This window comes from Arachis stenosperma, chromosome 1 (assembly GCF_014773155.1).
Source record: "Arachis stenosperma cultivar V10309 chromosome 1, arast.V10309.gnm1.PFL2, whole genome shotgun sequence".
NCBI lineage: Eukaryota > Viridiplantae > Streptophyta > Magnoliopsida > Fabales > Fabaceae > Arachis > Arachis stenosperma.
Window position 1 is genome coordinate 112,760,777 of NC_080377.1, and position 19,542 is coordinate 112,780,318.

The 19,542-nt window shown below is 37.0% G+C and overlaps 2 protein-coding genes across 2 annotated transcripts; one reads left to right on the forward strand and one right to left on the reverse strand.

Moving 5' to 3' along the window:
* The first annotated feature begins 10,023 nt into the window (after positions 1-10,023).
* Positions 10,024-13,556, forward strand: LOC130938960 (aminoaldehyde dehydrogenase 2, peroxisomal). The gene is made up of 14 exons (XM_057867195.1): positions 10,024-10,230; positions 10,315-10,538; positions 10,621-10,769; positions 10,999-11,091; positions 11,186-11,309; positions 11,420-11,485; positions 11,665-11,731; positions 11,829-11,905; positions 12,102-12,215; positions 12,387-12,464; positions 12,568-12,719; positions 12,828-12,888; positions 12,975-13,081; positions 13,227-13,556. Exons 1-14 carry the CDS (start codon positions 10,122-10,124, stop codon positions 13,315-13,317), a joined length of 1,512 nt encoding a protein of 503 aa, XP_057723178.1. The 5' UTR covers positions 10,024-10,121; the 3' UTR covers positions 13,318-13,556.
* Positions 13,557-15,519: 1,963 nt separating this feature from the next.
* On the reverse strand, positions 15,520-18,965 carry LOC130942203 (E2F transcription factor-like E2FE). The gene is made up of 11 exons (XM_057870905.1): positions 18,819-18,965; positions 18,648-18,715; positions 18,489-18,541; positions 18,318-18,395; positions 18,159-18,215; positions 17,896-18,016; positions 17,418-17,485; positions 17,252-17,324; positions 16,517-16,578; positions 15,938-16,316; positions 15,520-15,832 (listed from the first exon to the last, which is right to left on the reverse strand). Exons 1-11 carry the CDS (start codon positions 18,896-18,898, stop codon positions 15,747-15,749), a joined length of 1,125 nt encoding a protein of 374 aa, XP_057726888.1. The 5' UTR covers positions 18,899-18,965; the 3' UTR covers positions 15,520-15,746.
* Between the last annotated feature and the right edge of the window lie 577 nt (positions 18,966-19,542).

Genomic DNA, 19,542 nt, shown 5'->3' on the forward strand with positions numbered 1-19,542 from the left:
ACTGGCGACCCAGTTCAACTAAAAAGGGAGGATCTAAAACCAGTAGCCAGAGGCTGGCTGGATTTCGTAGGGCGTTCCATATTGCCCACCAGCAACCGTTCTGAAGTAACCATCAAAAGAGCTGTCATGATTCACTGCATCATGTTGGGAAAAGAGGTAGAAGTCCATCAACTGATCTCATGTGAGCTATACAAAGTAGCAAACAGGAACTCTAAAGACGCCAGATTGGCCTATCCAAGCTTAATTTCTATGCTCTGCAAAGATGCCGGAGTGAAGATGGGAATAACAGAGTACATCCCAGTTGAAAAGCCAATTACTGGAATATCAATGGTCAGACAGCAACAAGATGATTCAACCAGGAAGAGAGCACAAGAAGCTCTCCCAGAACTGCCTCAATTCGAATATTGGGAACATCTTGAAGCCTCTATTTCCAGATTGCAAGAAGCTATGGATCAAATAAAGGAAGAACAGAATAATCAAAGTAGCATGCTTTGCAAACTGCTCAAAGAACAGGAGGAGCAAGGACGTGATCTAAGGGAGCTGAAGCGCCAAAAATTAATCCTTGAACAACACCCCAGAGATTAGAAGAACACGTCCTTCCTCAAAACAAAAGGTTGCTGAGTTCCAATTTTCCTGCTTTAATTTAGTGATAGCATTTTTTTATTTGAAATTCACCTTACGAGATATTTAGTAGTAATTAGTATGTCTATTTTGATTTTATTTCCAATTAAGCTATAGTTTATTTTTCTCATCATCATCAGGCATGAATAAAGTAGTAGATTTTATTTTAGAATAAAGAAGTAATCTATATTTTTCGAGTTCTTAATAATAAAATTTATAATTAATTATATGTGGTGGCAATACTTTTTGTTCTCTGAATGAATGCTTGAACAGTGCATAAATTGTATTTTGATATTTGATGAATATTGGCTCCTGAAAGGATGAGGAACACGAAAAATATTATTGATGATCTGAAAAATCATGAAATTGATTCTTGAAGCAAGAAAAAGCAGTCAAAAAAAAAAAAAATATATATATATATATATATATATATATATATATATATATATATATATATATTACAATCAAAAGGAATAAAAGCCAAGCAGCCCTTAAAACCAAAAGGCAAGGGTAAAAGGATCCAAGGCTTTGAGCATCTATGGATAGGAGGGCCCAAGGAAATAAAATCCAGGCCTAAGCGGCTAAATCAAGCTGTCCCTAACCATGTGCTTGTGTCATGAAGGTCCAAGTGAAAAGCTTGAGACTGAGTGGTTAAAGTCGTGATCCAAAGCAAAAGAGTGTGCTTAAGAGCTCTGGACACCACTGACTGGGGACTCTAGCAAAGCTGAGTCACAATCTGAAAAGGTTCACCCAGTTATGTGTCTGTGGCATTTATGTATCCGGTGGTAATACTGGAAAACAAAGTGCTTAGGGCCACAGCCAAGACTCATAAAATAACTGTGTTCAAGAATCAACATACTACACTAGGAGAGTCAATAATACTATCTGAATTCTGAGTTCCTAAGGATGCCAATTATTCTGAAAATATAAAGATACAGGGGGATGCCAAAACTGTTCAGAGACAAAAAGCTACAAGCCCGCTCATCTAATAAATTTGAACTTCATCTAAAACTCTGAAATATATACTACTTCTTAATTTCTGTTAGAACCTATTTTATTCATCTAGTTGCTTGAGGACAAGCAACAGTTTAAGTTTGGTGTTGTGATGAGCGGATATTTTGTACGCTTTTTGGGGGTAATTTCATGTAGATTTTAGCATGTTTTAATTAGTTTTTAGTTAATTACTATTAGTTTTTAGGCAAAAATCATATTTCTGGACTTTACTATGAGTTTGTGTGTTTTCTGTGATTTCAGGTATTTTCTGGCTGAAATTGAGGGAGCTGAGCAAAAATCTGACTTAGGCTGAAAAAGGACTGCTGATGCTGTTGGATCCTGACCTCCCTGCACTCGAAATGGATTTTCTGGAGCTACAGGAGTCCAATTGGCGCGCTCTCAACGGCGTTGGAAAGTAGACATCCAGGGCTTTCCAGCAATATATAATAGTCCATACTTTGCGCAAGGATAGACGACGTAACTTGGCGTTGAACGCCAAGTACATGCTGCTGTCTGGAGTTAAACGCCAGAAAAACGTCATGATCCGGAGTTGAACGCCCAAAACACGTCAAAACCTGGAGTTTGACGCCAAGAAAGGCCTTTACACGTGAAAAGCTTTAGTCTCAGCCCCAGCACACACCAAGTGGGCCCCAGAAGTGGATTTCTGCACCAATTATCTTAGTTTATTCATTTTTCTGTAAACCTAGGTTACTAGTTTACTATTTAAACAACTTTTACAGACTCATCTTGTACCTCATGACATTTTCAAATCTGAATTACATACTTTTGACGGCATGAGTCTCTAAACTCCATTGTTGGGGGTGAGGAGCTCTGCAGCGTCTCAATGATTTAATACAACTCCTTTGTTTTCCATTCAAACACGCTTGTTCCTATCTAAGATGTTTATTCGCGCCTAACTGTGGAGAAGGTGATGATCCGTGACACTCATCACCTTCCTCAACCCATGAACGTGTGCCTGACAACCACCTCCGTTCTACATCAGATTGAATGAATATCTCTTAGATTCCCCAACAGAATCTTCGTGGTATAAGCTGGATTGATGGCAACATTCATGAGAATCCGAAAAGTCTAAACCTTGTCTGTGGTATTCCGAGTAGGATTCCGGGATTGAATGACTGTGACGTGCTTCAAACTTTAACCTGCTGGGCGTTAGTGACAGACGCAAAAGAGGGATTCTATTCCAGTAGGAGCGGGAACCAACCGGTGATTGGCCGTACTGTGACAGAGTGCGTGCATTAGCTTTCACTGCGAGGATGGGAAGTAGCCACTGACAACGGTGACACCCTACAAAGAGCTTGCCATGGAAGGAACCAGGCGTGTGAGAAGAGGACTTCAAGGAAGAGTAGAAATTCAAAGGACAAAGCATCTCCAAAACTCCAACATATTCTCCATTACTGCACAACAAGTAACGCTAGTACTCTTTATTATTCCAATATATTCCATAATCCTTTATAAACAAATAACTCTGTTGTTCAAGTAGCCCAAACAATTTTCTTGAAATCCTGACTAAGACAAATAAAATAAACATTGATTGCTTCAAACCAATAATCTCTGTGGATTCGACCCTTACTCACGTAAGGTATTACTTGGACGACCCAGTACATTTGCTGGTCAGTTGAACGAAGTTGATCTTGGACCATATTCTATTATCATATTCTATAAAGAGATACAATTTCGTCCACCAGCAGCGTCTAAAGTCTAAGACGCATAAGCAATAACAAAAGGATCCTTACCTTCACGCTGAGCCAGCGCTGCTCCTACTGCATGGATGGAAGCATCGCACATGATTTTAAACGGCTGTCTCCAGTCTGGTCCTCTCACAATTGGAGCTTGAGTTAGGTCGATCTTCAGCTTATCAAACGCTTATTTGCAATCCTCACTGAACTCGAACTCAATATCCTTCTGCAGTAATCTGGATAAGGGAAGTGCTACCTTACTGAAGTCCTTAATAAATCTCCTGTAAGAACCTGCATGGCTAAGGAACGAACGAACTTCCCTCACAGAAGAGGGGTAAGATAAACTAGAAATAACATTCACCTTTGCTGGGTCTACAGAAATGCCAGTATTAGATACAACATGCCCCAGTACAATCCCTTGTTTTACCATAAAGAGACATTTTTCGAAATTTAATACAAGGTTTGTACTGACACATCTATCTAATACTCTAGATAATCCATCTAAGCAAAGGCTAAAAGAATCACCATAAACGCTAAAATCATCCATAAAAACTTCCATACAGTCCTCAATCAGATCAGAGAAAAGACTCATCATGCACCTTTGGAAAGTGGCTGGTGCATTGCACATGCCAAAGGGCATTCTCTTGTAAGCATAAGTCCCAAAAGGACATGTAAAGGTAGTGTTTTCCTGATCCTCATGAGCTATATGAATCTGGAAATAGCCTGTGTAACCATCTAAAAAGAAATAATGTGATTTACCTAACAGGCGATCCAGCATTTGATCAATGAATGGAAGTAGGTAGTGATCCTTATGGGTGGCTTGGTTTAGACGCCTGTAATCAATGCAGACTCTCCAAGCGTTCTGTACTCTGGTTGCTATGAGCTCTCTATGCTCATTCTTCACTGTGGTGACTCCAGACTTCTTGGGCACCACTTGTACTGGGCTAACCCATTCACTATCTGAAATGGGATAAATGATACCTGCTTCCAATAGTCTGGTCACTTCCTTTTTGACAACTTCCAAAATAGTGGGATTCAGTCTTCTTTGGGATTGGTGGACAGGTCTTGCTCCTTCCTCTAAAAATATTCTGTGCTCACATACTTGAGGGTTGATGCCTACTATGTCTGCCAAACTCCACCCAATTGCTTTCTTGTGCTTCCTCAGCACACTAAGTAACTGCTCTTCCTGTTCAGGAGTGAGGTCTTGTGCAATAATAACTGGAAACTTCTACCCATCTTCAAGATAAGCGTATTTGAGGTGTGGAGGGAGAGGTTTCAACTCTATCTTCTGGTCATGGGCAGGCTCTGGATTGTCTGGAGCTTATGAAAATGCCGAAGTGCCCTTATTGTCAATTAAGAGAGTCCCCACACTTGGACCTTGTTCTGTGTACTGTTCTTCCAACTCTTCCTGGTGGATCTCAGCTACATTTTCATCTATGATATCACACTGGAAGATAGAATGATCTTCTGAAGGGTTGTTTGTGACTCCATTCAAATGGAAGATTACCATTCGGCCATCTATTTCAAAAGAATATGTTCCTGAAAAAGCATCTAATTTGAATTTTGATGTCTTCAGGAATGGTCTGCCAAGTAGGATTGATGATGGCTTATCTGAGTCATTATTGGGCATCTCCAAGATATAGAAATCGGTTGGGAAAGTGAGCCCTTTAATGTTCACCAAAACATCTTCAGCAACTCCAGCTACTGTAATAATGCTTTTATCTGCCAACACAAAATGAGCTGCCAACCTTTTTAAGGGAGGGAGCCTTAAAACATCATATACAGATAAAGGCATTATACTAACACATGCTCCCAAATCACACATGTAATCATAAATTACTACACCACCAATAGTACAACTAACTATACAGGGACCTGGGTCACTACACTTTCCAGGTAATCCTCCCATTAAAGCAGATATGGAACTACCTAAAGGGATAGTTTCTAATTCATTAATTTTGTCTTTGTGTATACATAAATCTTTTAGAAACTTTGCATATTTAGGTACCTGTTGAATAACATAAAAAGGGGAACAGTTACCTCAACCTTTTTGAAGATTTCTACCATTTTGGGATCAGGTTCCAACTGCTTCCTGGGCTTCCTTGCAAGTTGTGGAAATGGAATGGGAGTGGTGTTTTCTGCAATGTCTGCGCCTTTTGGTGCTTCCTCCTGAGGTTGAGCTTCTTCTTCTTCAGCTATGTCCTGTATGTCCTCTTCCTCTTCAACATCTTCTATTTCTACTACCTCTTCAGCTGAGGGCATGTTTTGGTGGGCTTGGCTCCTCCTGATTCCTCTCCTGCAATGTGGTTCCGGACCTTAGGGTGATGACATTAATACCACCCTTTGGGTTAGGTAATGGTTGAGAGGGGAGTCCACCAGAGCTTGAGGACTGGTTGTTGGAGTTGTTCATTGATCCAATCTGTGAGATAAGGGCTTGCAAAGTAGAATTCAAACCATTCAAAGTTGCATTAAAGTTATTTTCCATAGCCTGTTGTCTCCGATCAATGGCTTGTAGCAATTCATCATTAGGGGATGACGAGGGATAGGTGATTTGAGAGGTTTGCTGAGAATTTTGAGGCTGTCTGAGATGAGGTACTTTGTAGGCCTGATTCTGATTCTGCTGCCTGAAGTTGTTATTCTTATTCCACCTCTGATTTCCATTGTTATCTCTGCCTCCTCTATTATAATTATCCCTCCAACCCTGGTTAGAATTGTCTCTGCAACCTTGGTTAGAGTTATCCTGCCATCTTTGGTTATAGTTGCCACCTTGATTGTGCCCTTGATTGAGGCGGTCATGAAAGTTATGAGTGGCTGCTTCAGTGGTGTCTTCTGGTTGGAGCTGCGGACATGGTGGACAAAATTGTGATCCATATTCTTTTGTATTTGTATGAAATCATTATTATGGCACTAGTTGAATTCACAACTCCATTTAACTAACCAGCAAGTGTACTGGGTCGTCCAAGTAATAAACCTTACGCGAGTAAGGGTCGATCCTACAGAGATTGTTGGTATGAAGCAAGCTAGCTATGGTCATCTTGTAAATCTCAGTCAGGCGGATTACATATGATTGGATGAGATAACTAATTAAAATAAATAATAAAAGGGATAGAATACTTATGCAGATTCATTGGTAGGAATTTCAGATAGGCGAATGGAGATACTGTATGGCTCGAGAACGCCTGCTTTCCTACTGCTTCAACTCAATCCTTCTTACTCCTTTCCATGGCAAGCTGTGTATAGGGGTTCACCGTTCGACGATGGCTACTTTGTATCCTCTCTGGAAAATGGTCCTCTGCGCTGTCACTCGCATGGCTAATCGTCTGGAGGCATCACACTGGCCGAAGGCTACATCCCATCCTCGCAGTGAAAACTACGCTCACGCGCTCTGTCACAGCACGGCTAATCACTGGTTAGTTCCCGCTCCTGCTGGAATAGAATCCCTTGATTCTTTTGCGTCTGTCACTAACGCCCAGCACTTGCGAGTCTGAAGCACGTCACAGTCATTCAATACCGGAATCCTACTCGGAATACCATAGACAAGGTTAGACTTTCCGGATTCCCAGGATCCTACTCGGAATACCACAGACAAGGTTAGACTTTCCGGATCCTCATGAATGCCGCCATCTATCTAGCTTATACCACGAAGATTCTGTTGGGGAATCTAAGAGATACACATTCAAGCTCGGTTGCATGTAGAACGGAGGTGGTTGTCAGGCACGCGTTCATAGGTGAAAATGATGATGAGCGTTACATAATCATCACATTCATCATGTTCTTGGGTGCGAATGAATATCTTGGAATAAGAACAAGTTGAATTGAATGGAAGAAAATAGAATTGCATTAATACTTGAGGTACAGTAGAGCTCCACACCCTTAATCTATGGTGTGCAGAAACTCCACCGTTGAAAATACATAAGTGAAAGGTCCAGGCATGGCCGAATGGCCAGCCCCCTAAACGTGCTCAATGGCCTCCTTAGATGAAGAATAAAACAAAACTGAGACCAAAGATGAAACGTGGTCAAAAGACGACTAATACAATAGTTAAATGTTCTATTTATAATAAACTAGCTACTAGGGTTTACATGAGTAAGTAATTGATGCATAAATCCACTTCTGGGGCCCACTTGGTGTATGTTTGGGCTGAGCTTGATCTATCCACGAGCTGAGGCTTCTCTTGGAGTTGAACTCCAAGTTATGACGTGTTTTGGGCGTTCAACTCCGGATCATGACGTTTTTCTGGCGTTTAACTCCAGACAGCAGCATGTACTTGGCGTTCAACACCAAGTTACGTCGTCAATTTCCGAATAAAGTATGAACTATTATATATTGCTGGAAAGCTCTGGATGTCTACTTTCCAACTCCGTTGAGAGCGCGCCATTTGGAGTTTTGTAGCTCCAGAAAATCTATTTTGAGTGCAGAGAGGTCAGATTCCAACAGCATCAGCAGTCCTTTAGTCAGCCTTTTTCAGAGTTTTGCTCAAGTCCCTCAATTTCAGTTAGAAATTACCTGAAATCACAGAAAAACACACAAACTCATAGTAAAGTCCAGAAATGTGAATTTAACATAAAAACTAATGAAAACATCCCTAAAAGTAGCTTGAACTTACTAAAAACTACCTAAAAACAATGCCAAAAAGCGTATAAATTATCCGCTCATCAGGACACTCATTGGTATAGTGACTATAATCTGCACAGATTCTGCACACTCTTTGTGGAACTAACTGCTAGCTGTGCTGTGGTGGAGAAGGCTGAACTTGCTGAGGTTGTTGTTGATTCAGTTGCATCTGCTTCAGCAAGTTAGTCATTTCACATAAGCTCTGAGCTATAGCAGCATTCTCTTTACTAGTGGATACCTCCGCAACAGCTTTTAACCGACTTTATCTCTGCCTATGATTCCTAGTAGAGTCAGCTAAGTCTCTGATCAATTGCCATGCTTCGTCCGTAGTCTTGTACTTTTTCATAGAACCATTGCAAGCACCTTCCAGTGTGGTTCTATCTTGAGATTTCAAACCCTGTGTAAAGTAACCGAGCAAAAATATCTTGTCAATCATATGATGGGAACATGCGTCTCGAAGAGTATTGAAGCGTTCCAAGTATTCATAGAGGGTCTCAGATTCATCTTGAACGATCATAGACATGTCCTTCCTCAGTTTATCGGCAACTTCAGCTGGAAAGAATTTATCCAGAAACTCTCTCCTAAGTGCATCCCAGTTGGAAACAATTGCTCCGGGTTGAGTGTAATACCACTCTCTTGCCTTTCCCTCCAGAGAAAACGGGAAAACTTTCAATAGAATAGAGATTTTATCAGTGCCATCACGCTTCACAATAGAACAAGCGGTCTGAAAATCCCTAAGATGCTTGATAGGCTCTTGAGCAAGTAAGCCATGAAACTTGGGCATCAAGTTGAGTAGTGAAGACTTTATTTCAAAATCTACGGCTACTGCTGGGTGGTGCGCCTGGAATGGTTGGAGCGTAAAATCAGGGGCTCCTTCCTCCTGGATAGTGACTCTTCTAAGCGCTGCCATGTCACCTGCACGTAAATGAACTGGATTAGTAGAGAGGGGGCTTGTTTCTTCCTTAGATGACGGTTCAGGTTCGTCCTCAAAGAAGAGTCGCCTACGTCGAGCTTGCCTTATATGTGAAAGAGTTCTTTCAATCTCAGGGTCAAATGCTGGCAAGCTTGGATCAGGAAGTGAACGCGTCATTTAACGAAAGAAACTAGAACAGGGGTGGTGTTGCTTCCATTCGTTGCCGTCGCAGTTGAGGGAAAGAGGAGGAACAATGGTGCGGGAAGCTACTGCTGCTGGCGCTGTCGCAGCTGTGGCTGAGAATAAGAACGACAGTGATGGAGAACGTTGTGATGGCAGCGGCCAAAGCTGAAATGACGTCGTTGAGGTCGATGCCGACATGATTATCGTTGAGGGCTAAAGAGAGGTCGGGATCACTGAGAAAGTGGTCGTCGTGGGAGATAAGGAAGGTGAGGCCAATGTCAATGGAAAAAGGGTTGAGGTTAGTAATGGAGAGGCAGAAGAAGGTAGAGAAGGAAGCGGGGACGGAAATGGTACGGTGGCAGAAAGAGAAAGAAGAAGAATTGGAGTTATGGTTGGGAGGCGGTTCCAAAGAAAAAGGTAGGAGAAAGGGTAGGAAGAAATGATTGGGAATGAAGAAAGGGAAGATATACGGAGACAAGTGGGGTTTGGAGAGGGTATTTTTTAATATTATTTTTATTAATTTTAAGGGTATTTTAGTCAAAAAAATAAAATTGAAGTAAAAAAATGATGATTTTATAACGTTTTGTAACGTTAAAAATGTTTTTAATAAAAAAAAGATCGAAAACGATTTTGATTTTCACCCAAAACGTTAGACACAAAAATAGTAATTAACTCCATCTAATAACATGACACATAATAGTAAATACTTCACGCATTGCATATTTTCGTAAAATATATACGAAATATGATAAATATAAAAAAATAAAAAATACACTTGAAAAATCGATTTTAATAGAAAAAAGTGTATCCGAGCTTCACAAATCTACTTACCACAGTATTTTTGTTCATCAAAAATAATATTTTAAATATATTTTTTATATTTATAATCTGTTGTGTATATTTTTCTTTACACAAATTCTTTTATGTATGTTTTTGTCAATTTATTCTTAAAAATAAAAAAAAATCCAGCGAAATTTTGCTTACTAAAAAAATTGAAAAGCAGCTCAAGTCCAAGAGTCAAATGAGTATTGAGGGATCATCACTACTGCTCCTTCTTACCGACTCCACCAGGCACAGCAACACTGCGATAAGACTTGAGAATGGAAATCCCAATCCCAACTCGACAGTTGTTCATTGACGGAGAATGGAAGCCCCCCATCCTCAGTAACAGAATTCCAATTATCAACCCTTCCACTCAGCAAGTCGTCGGTTAGTTACATACCCTTCTCTCTCTCTTCATTTCTATTTCGCGCTCTTTCTTTTCCTCAGATCCCTTTCTTTCTTGAATCTCAGGGGACATTCCAGCTGCCACCAAGGAGGATGTAGACGCCGCCGTCGCCGCCGCTAGAAGAGCACTCAACCGCAACAAAGGCAACGACTGGCCTTCTGCTTCCGGCGCTCACCGAGCCCGCTATCTCCGCGCCATCGCTGCCAAGGTCGTCGAGAGAAAGGATCACCTCGCTAAGCTTGAATCCCTTGATTGCGGAAAACCACTCGATGAAGCTGCCTGGGACATGGTACTTCAATTCTGCTTCAATTTCAGATGATTCTCTCTGATTGTTACTGTAATTCTCTGATTCACGCTTGATTTTATGTTAGGATGATGTTGCTGGTTGCTTCGAGTTCTACGCTGACCTTGCCGAGAAACTCGACGCTAAGCAGAAGGCAACCGTTTCTCTTCCCATGGAAACTTTCAAGAGTTATGTCCTCAAAGAACCCATTGGTGTTGTTGGATTAATCACCCCATGGTATTGTCTTTTTCTTCTCTTTAAAATTTGCCTTATTAACTGGTGTTAGAATCTAGAAGTTAGTTTCTGTATAAGTGGCAATGAGTGATGAAAAATAAAGAATAATAGTAGGATAGAAAGGTAGAAATTCAGTTGTTGTGTATTGTTTTTCGGTTGTTCGATCATTGTTGTCACCTCTCTCTGTTAGCAAAATTGCTATCTTGATGGCTAACTAGATATCATGTTTTAGGAACTATCCTCTGTTAATGGCTACATGGAAGGTTGCCCCTGCTCTGGCAGCTGGTTGTGCTGCGATATTGAAGCCTTCTGAATTGGCATCTGTGTATGTTTCTCAGCAGCTCTTGCAAAATCTTTGCTTCTTTTTGAGTCTTGGTTATTTTTGCTGAACTATATGGCTATGCTTTGCTTTATTTTAGGACATGTTTGGAGCTGGCTGACATATGCAAAGAAGTGGGCCTTCCTCCGGGTGTATTAAATATTCTCACTGGATTAGGCCCTGATGCTGGTGCTCCCTTAGCTTCCCACCCTGACGTAGACAAGGTTAGATTGCGTTTAGTTTTTGGTATATTTGGAATTATAAAGGGTTGCATCTTTTTCTTTCTCTTGTAAGTATCAAGACTTTACAGCCATTTCGACAATTTTTCAAACAGATTGCCTTTACTGGAAGCTCTGCAACTGGAAGCAAGGTTATGACAGCTGCTGCACAATTAATCAAGGTATTTCTAAGCACTATTATTTGGAAATTATATGCAGTTCATGTTATCCTTTGGATTTGATAGAATGAACACACACAAGCAAACTCAATAAGTGATAGAAACCTCTTTTGCTTCCTTCATAATCTCATTGTCCTTTCTTCATGTGTTCGTGTAATATCCAAATTGTGGTTTTTTGGCAGCCTGTCTCACTAGAGCTTGGTGGAAAAAGCCCAATCATTGTTTTTGAGGATGTTGATCTTGACAAGGGTCAGTGCCTACTAAAGTTGGACAACCAATGCATCATTTAAAAAGGTTCTTATATAGAAGTCAATAGTTGTTAATTCTTTCCCGCTGATTTAAACAGCTGCTGAATGGACCCTCTTTGGTTGCTTCTGGACAAATGGTCAGATATGCAGTGCAACTTCCCGCCTTATTGTTCATGTAAGTTCGATAGATTTCGGTTGCCCACTCCTTCCATAATAATGAATGCGTTTTCTAAACGTTTGTAGTTTTCTTTCTTTTTATTTGTTTGTTTTTTGCATATATGAGAATAATCATACTATCAACATTAATTGTGGTTAGACATATCCAGACTTTTTGCAGAAACTGATAAACTTGGATATTGTTATTGTTTCAGGAAAGTATAGCAGCAAAATTTTTGGATACCCTTGTCAAATGGGCCAAAAACATCAAAGTTTCAGATCCCTTTGAAGAAGGTTGCAGGCTAGGCCCTGTTGTTAGTGAAGGACAGGTATATTTGAATATGATAGAGAAGGAACCTTCTTCTAAACATTGTTTATATGTTCCTGTGATTTAGCTTTGCTTCTGGTTTTGTACTTCAAACATTTTATTAATCTTAACACTGTTTTCTTGAACAAAGATTTTGTTATGCAATATTTAATATTTCAATTTTATGGTTCAGTATGAAAAAATATTGAAGTTTATCTCAAATGCTAAGAGTGAGGGCGCAACCATTTTGACTGGTGGATCTCGTCCAGAGGTATGACCAAATGATTATACTTTCTTTGAAAGTGTGGTCAGTTATGTACTTTGCAACTGTCATGAAACTGATCCCCCCTCGCCTTTCACAAATTTGATGGCAGCATCTAAAGAATGGATTTTTTATTGAACCAACCATTATAACGGATGTGACTACCTCCATGCAAATTTGGAAAGAAGAAGTATTTGGACCCGTGCTCTGTGTAAAAACATTTAGTACTGAGGAAGAGGCTCTCGATCTAGCACATGACACCATGTGAGTGGATGATATTTTGCAAACTGATATTAACTCGTTCATTGGCTTTTTTCTCCTCCTTTTTTAGTCTATTGATATTTGTGTTATGTATGCCTTGATATTTTACAGCTATGGGTTAGGAGCTGCTGTCATTTCAAATGACCTTGAAAGATGTGATCGTGTATCTAAGGTGGGACTGATCCTAGGTTGTCATTGGAAACAAGGAAAGAATTGGATTGCATCTTTAATTGAGTAAACTATCTTGGTTCAATGCAGGCGTTTAAGGCTGGAATTGTATGGATCAATTGCTCTCAACCATGTTTTACTCAAGCTCCATGGGGAGGCACGAAACGTAGTGGTTTTGGTCGCGAATTAGGAGAATGGTATGGTCCCTTTTTTTTTTTTTAGCAGAATTCTCCTTGCAATGCAATGGAGAGAACACACTTCTAACTTGTATTAATGCCAAATCTGGATAAATAATTTATTAAGGAAATGTTAGTTGAGTATCTTTTATTTATTTATTTTCAGGGGACTTGACAACTACTTGAGCGTGAAGCAAGTTACTCAGTATATCTCTAATGATCCATGGGGCTGGTACCAGTCTCCTTCAAAGCTGTGATAAGTAACCATATTGAGATATGATAAATTGGTATTGGGAATCTGAGATCCGATAAGGTTAGGCAGTACCTCGTTATGTTTGGGAGTGATAGTGAGTGTAGGATGTCTATGTAGAACAGTGCTATTTGGCACTCGTTGGCTTTACTATATGTCTATTTGTATGCATATGGATATTGCATGCTGAAACTTTATTCCCAATTTTACCTATGAATAAAATAAAATGATTCTCATTATGATCGATGCCACTTATCTCGAGTTTGAGCTGTTGTATCGTTTCTGATATTTCTTTAAAAAAACCTTTGGGAAAGGGAGGGTCATGAATTATGGCATAGGCTATTAATATAGCGTTATAAAAATGCTCCATGTATACAGATACAGCATTTGTATATTTGTGTATATATTATATGTCATTATATATATATTTTTAATAATTAATAATTGAAATAATTAAATTTTTTCATAAATATTAAATACATATTCTTATATAATAATTGATTGGTAACTGATTTTTGTGTAATATAATAATATATTAGGATTGTTACACATTCAAGTATTTTTCCATCCAAATTTATTCAAGTAGGTTCGGTACCAACAAAAACCACTCTCATTAAAAGAGTGTCATTACACTTTTTTCTTCTTCTACTCTCCCAAGCTGCTTCTTTTTCTTCTTCTTTCAAATACGCGCATACATCCTCTTCTTTTTCTTTCAAATTTACGCAAACCTTCTCCTTCTCTTTCTTCGCGCACGCAGATTCTTCTCCTCCTCTTCTTCTTCTTCTCCTCTTTTGTTATCGGCATCACCAATAACACTAATATTTTGCTAATGGATTATTTTTTCAATTGAATTGAATGGAATGTTATTGCTAAGCTGAATTTAATTGATAATCTCTAAATTTGACGACACAGTTTTAAATTTGATTTTGTATAATGGATAATGTTCCATTCATTTAGTACTATATAATTATTTCACCTTAATAACATGTTCGGTTCATTATGAATTGAATTGATAATCTCTAAATTATAGACACGGATGTTTTGAATTTGATTTTATATCATGGATAATATTTTATTCATTTAATATTATACAATTGTTTTACCTTAATAACGTGTTTTGTACATTATGCAGAAAGCGATTTTGAATTTGATTTTATATAATGAATAATATTTCGTTCATTTAGTATTATACAATTGTTTCACTTTAATAACATGTTCGGTTCGTTATGAATTGAATTGAATTGATAATCTCTAAGGAAGAGAAGAAAGAGGAGGAGAAGAAAAAAACTTGCATGTGCAAATTTGGAAGAAGAAAGAAGAGGAGAAGAAGGGAAGAAGAACCTACGCGAATTTAGAAGAAGAAGAAGAAATACGAAGAGAACGAAGAGGAGAAGGAAAAGAGAAGGAGAAACAAACGGAGAAGGAGAAAGAGAAGCAGCATGTAATTTAAAAAGTTGTTACAACAACTTGGATAAACTTGGATAAGAATTTTGCTTGGATGTAGAGTTTTATTTATAATATACTTAATAACATTAATACTTAAGAATTTGATAACATTAATAACATTAAGATTGCGTAAATCCTAGTCTATTAAAAAGGAAAAAAAAAAAAACAATAACAAGAACTTAAGATTTTGATCCATATTAAAATTATTGAATCAGATTCAATATCCCATGATTTTTAAGTTTGAATTCAATCCGATCTTCACATTTGCATATTGAATCGAATCTCAGATATATCAGCAAAAGATATAAATATACTTTAAAAAGTTTATTTTTATTAAAAAATATTAATAAAATATTTTTTTATTCTTTTAAATATATTTACTCTTAAAATATTATTAAACATATTTTTTTAACAATAAAAATAAAATAATACAGCATATATAATAATTATGAGTTGAAATAAAATATAAAAAAATTTATTTATTTATTTATTTATTTTTACAAATCTGCAAATATACAAATACCTACATAAATCTGTAATTCAAACCTATTAGTGTACGGATTGGATCAATATCGCAATTTTCGAATTAAATTCAGATATATACCGTGAATATGCAAAACGGATATGATTCATGAATATCTCTAAAAATAACTATTCTTTGTCACAATTGAATGTAAACTTATTTTTTTAAAAAAAAAAATGAAAATTACAACTACAAAACCAAAAAAATTGCAATATATTTTTAGGGATGAACTGATTTTAAACATTTTTTTTTTCTTCATAAATTAACGAAGAAATCAGAGCACATAGCTTTTCCCTCTAGAGTTAAAAAACTGTGAATGTGACCAAGAATCTAAAAAAAAAAACCGCCTAACTAAAACATCACGATTGAAAAATCCGTAACTGGTAACTTCGGTTGCATGGAGAACATGCAACCAACAATGGACGGCTATACACAGTTTGACTTGGTCATAATTACTAATAGGGTTATTAAATCTGCATTGGATTCTTCCCAACAACTTCTGAATACCACGATTTCCATGCTTCCATGTAATGGGAGAATAGTTCTCTTAAAGCTGCATCAAAACCCATCATCAGACACTATATATCAATCAAACAGTTTATATTTGATGAGTTATACAAGTATACAACGAATTACGAATGGAAGAAATATTCGTTACCTTGGTTTTGGTATTGTGGACGATGTTTAATTGCTAGACTGTCCCAATCATGAACCTTCTTCACACTATTATTCTCGGGTATTTCAACTTTGGGCACATAAGAGGGTGCAAAAGGACCAAACTGAAAACCCTTTGAAGCTTGTTGAAAACTATTTGCTTGACCTATGTCACTACCATTGTCCAGTTTTTTCAGCTTCTTAGAGGCAAAGTCCCCTAGTTCCACTATGTTCCTCTCAAAACTGATGTTTGTGACATCACTTCCAAACGCTCTTTTCCTAGACTCGTTTGGATTTGAACAATTTTGAATGGACTCGTTAGGTGCCTTCCCTCTCAAACCCAGCCACCTGAATGCTGGTTTTCTTGTATCTGTGGTATGGGTCTGTATTCAATTCATACACGTGTTACGTATTCAATCTACACCTCATTCATTATTAATAAATAATAAGATATTTAAACCTCTAATTAGATCTATCCCATTAAAATCATAGTTTATAACCCTACTACAGTACTACAAGAACATGGTAAACCCAAAATTTTCAGCAAATAACTAAATAATAAAGAAACTGTAATAATAATCACCTTCTCGATAAGGTTCATGGAGGACAACACATTTGCAATATCATATAGGCGTCTTACTTTTGCTGTAAAGACAGGAAAAAGGAAGTATAAGTGAAGGATAGTGGTTATTAATTGTTATTTGGAAATAGATTCTCCAGACGCTAATTTTAATTGAAAATTTGAAATCATGTATATAAGTAAATCTGATCTAATGTAGTTTTACTATATATAATTAAAGGAAGGTAAAAATTTACATGTAATTATGTTCATGTGAAGTTAATAGTCACCATCGGTGACCATTATATAATTTAAAAATTTGACTAAATTATTATCTAATAATTTTTATTATTAACTTTATATAAAGAAAATTATACGCGAATTTTTACTATTAACTAATTATGCAAAAATGAACAGAATGTGATGTATGGTTTCAGTGAGTTTTATGGATGAAACAATTTTTTGGATTAAAGTTATCATCTTGACGATGATTACTATATTATGCATTAATCCTAATTAATCCTAAGATATAATCTAAATACCCTATTACATCCAATCATATATTTTGGTAAAATTGTTAGATATATAGTAAGTCTTATGAAATTAATAAGATATAGTTAATCATTATTAATTATTTATTACTTATGTATATTTGTATAGAACATTTTATAATATCAACAATGTATTTAAATTAAACTTGGTCCCATTTGTCAAATATAAAAAACAGTAGCTTAAGATGGTAGTATAGTAACGACTTACTTCTCATTAATGATGAACTGTGGCCATCTCCAAGCAACAAATTCGCAGCCTCGTCAAGGGAGATCATTTCTATCTGTAGGGTGACCAATCGATCGATTTTTAATTATATAAAATAAAAATTAATAATTCAAATTAGAATATTTCAGAAACTTCTGGAAACCCTTACATTAGAGCAAACAAATAGCTTTACAAAATTCTGAGTAAGCAGCGCCAGAGATTTTTCCCTTCGATTATCTGCAAATACAATGCACATGTAATCTTGAGAATATATCAATTAATCAATTAATTAAACATCGTATTTTTTTTTGGGGTGTTTAATTAAACATCGTATATTCACATTGCGTACTCTATTTCTTTATTATTATTATTTTTTTTTTTTGGTTCTTTAAGTTTGAAAGTTATTGCATTCTGTTGAGCTGTTTAACTAGCAAAACTTACGAGCATGAATTATAACCCGAAATCAATCAAATGGGAACGTTTCCAAAATTAGAACAATTTGATAAACCTATGCAATTTTAATTTTATGAAGAGTCCATATCAACATTTTTATTCTTAATCACTGACCATTGAAGATAAACATCGACTAATGAATTTGCTTAATTTTCTTTGGAAAAAATACGAAGAAAGAAAGAAAGAAAAATTACCATTTTTGAGAGATTTTGAAAGTGTTGTAGAGTTTGAATTTGAATTGGAATTGGACTTTTCATTTTGACTCCCGGTCCCAGGATTAGAAAATGCTTCTTCATCATCCTCGTCATCAGACCCCTACAACGTACGGTTAGTTAGGTTAATTTCAATTTCCCGCTCTTAGTTAACCTAGTCGCTTTTTCAAAAATAATAAATAAATAAAAATTCAAATTAAAACCGAAAAAAGGAGGCGAATCCAGAGATCGTAAACTCCACTCACTTTTAGGTTGTCATTTCCGCCTTCAAAAGCATATGTATTCTCCCGTAATCCCTCTTCCTATTCAATGGAAAATGTATAATAATTGTTTAATACTAGTAATATAATTTAGAATCGAATAAAAAGATTAAGATCTGAGAATATGAAATTAAGGTCAGTTACCTTGAGTTCATGAAAAGCTCCAGGAATTGCTCCAAAGCCTTTCCATGTATATTGATTTTTGGCCTTTCTTGCAAGCACCTACTTCATCACACAAATCGAATCAAATTCAAACATTAAATATGAAACAACTAACAAAACTTATTCCGAAAAAAAGAAAATTAGAAAACTGACCCCGATGCTCTCGAGAATATTGACGATATCATAGATCCGTCTTCTCTCAACACCTGAAACAATGATCAAATTGTTGTTTAACCTTTTTTGTCGGCTTCAATGTTGTTGGATCTGTTTAAAAAGAGAGTAATATTAACATTGTGAGTGGCGGCGGCGCACCTAATCGGGCGGCGGCATCGTCGAGGCCGATGAATTGGACGTCGTGTCTATTATACAAGCTCAGGAAACTGCAGGATTAGAGTTAATTAAGTGAATGAAGATATTGATTTGGTGTTAATAATAACTAATTAATTAACTAAATTAAAAGTGAACGAGAGGGAGGGTAATTACTTAGTGCATAGGAGACCGAGGGCCTTTTGCTTGCGAGATTGGGGAACAGAGTGCCTTGAAGTGGAAGCAGATGATGCCATCTCAGAAAATTGGAGGGAACTCAACAACGATAGAGAAAGAAAGAGAGCAGATTTGAATAGCGTACCTCTGAGACTGAGGAAGGTATATAAATAATTTGAGAGAGAAAAAGAGAGGACCGTTAATAAATGGCATTGTAGGTTAGGAGGGATTAAATGGCGGGCGTAATTTTGAAATTTTCTGCACAGTGGAGCCTTTTGATCTCGGTGGAGGGATTTGAACTTAATTGTTTTCTTTTATTATTTCTTTTGTAAACATCTATTAAAATAATATATTGTTATATTATTGATATTTTTTTGTGACTAATATATATTGTTGATATAAATAGTGCTATAGACAAACCCCGTTTTGACGGTTTATCTTGTATTGAATTTAGGGGATTTTATCACCTTTTACCCACATTTATTCAATGAAATAGCATGGTTTTTTATATTCTCCTTTAATTGTGCTTAAGAGTGAAAACATGCTTTTTAGGACTTAAAATAGCTAAATTTAATTCTCCTTGATTCCATTAGATGCCTTGCTATGTTTGCTAAGTGATTTCAGATTTAGAAGGCAAAGATTGGATCAAGGGAATGAAGAAAGAAGCATGAAAAGTTGGAGAAGTCATGAAGAAATGAAAGAACCGGAAAGCTGTCAAGCCGAC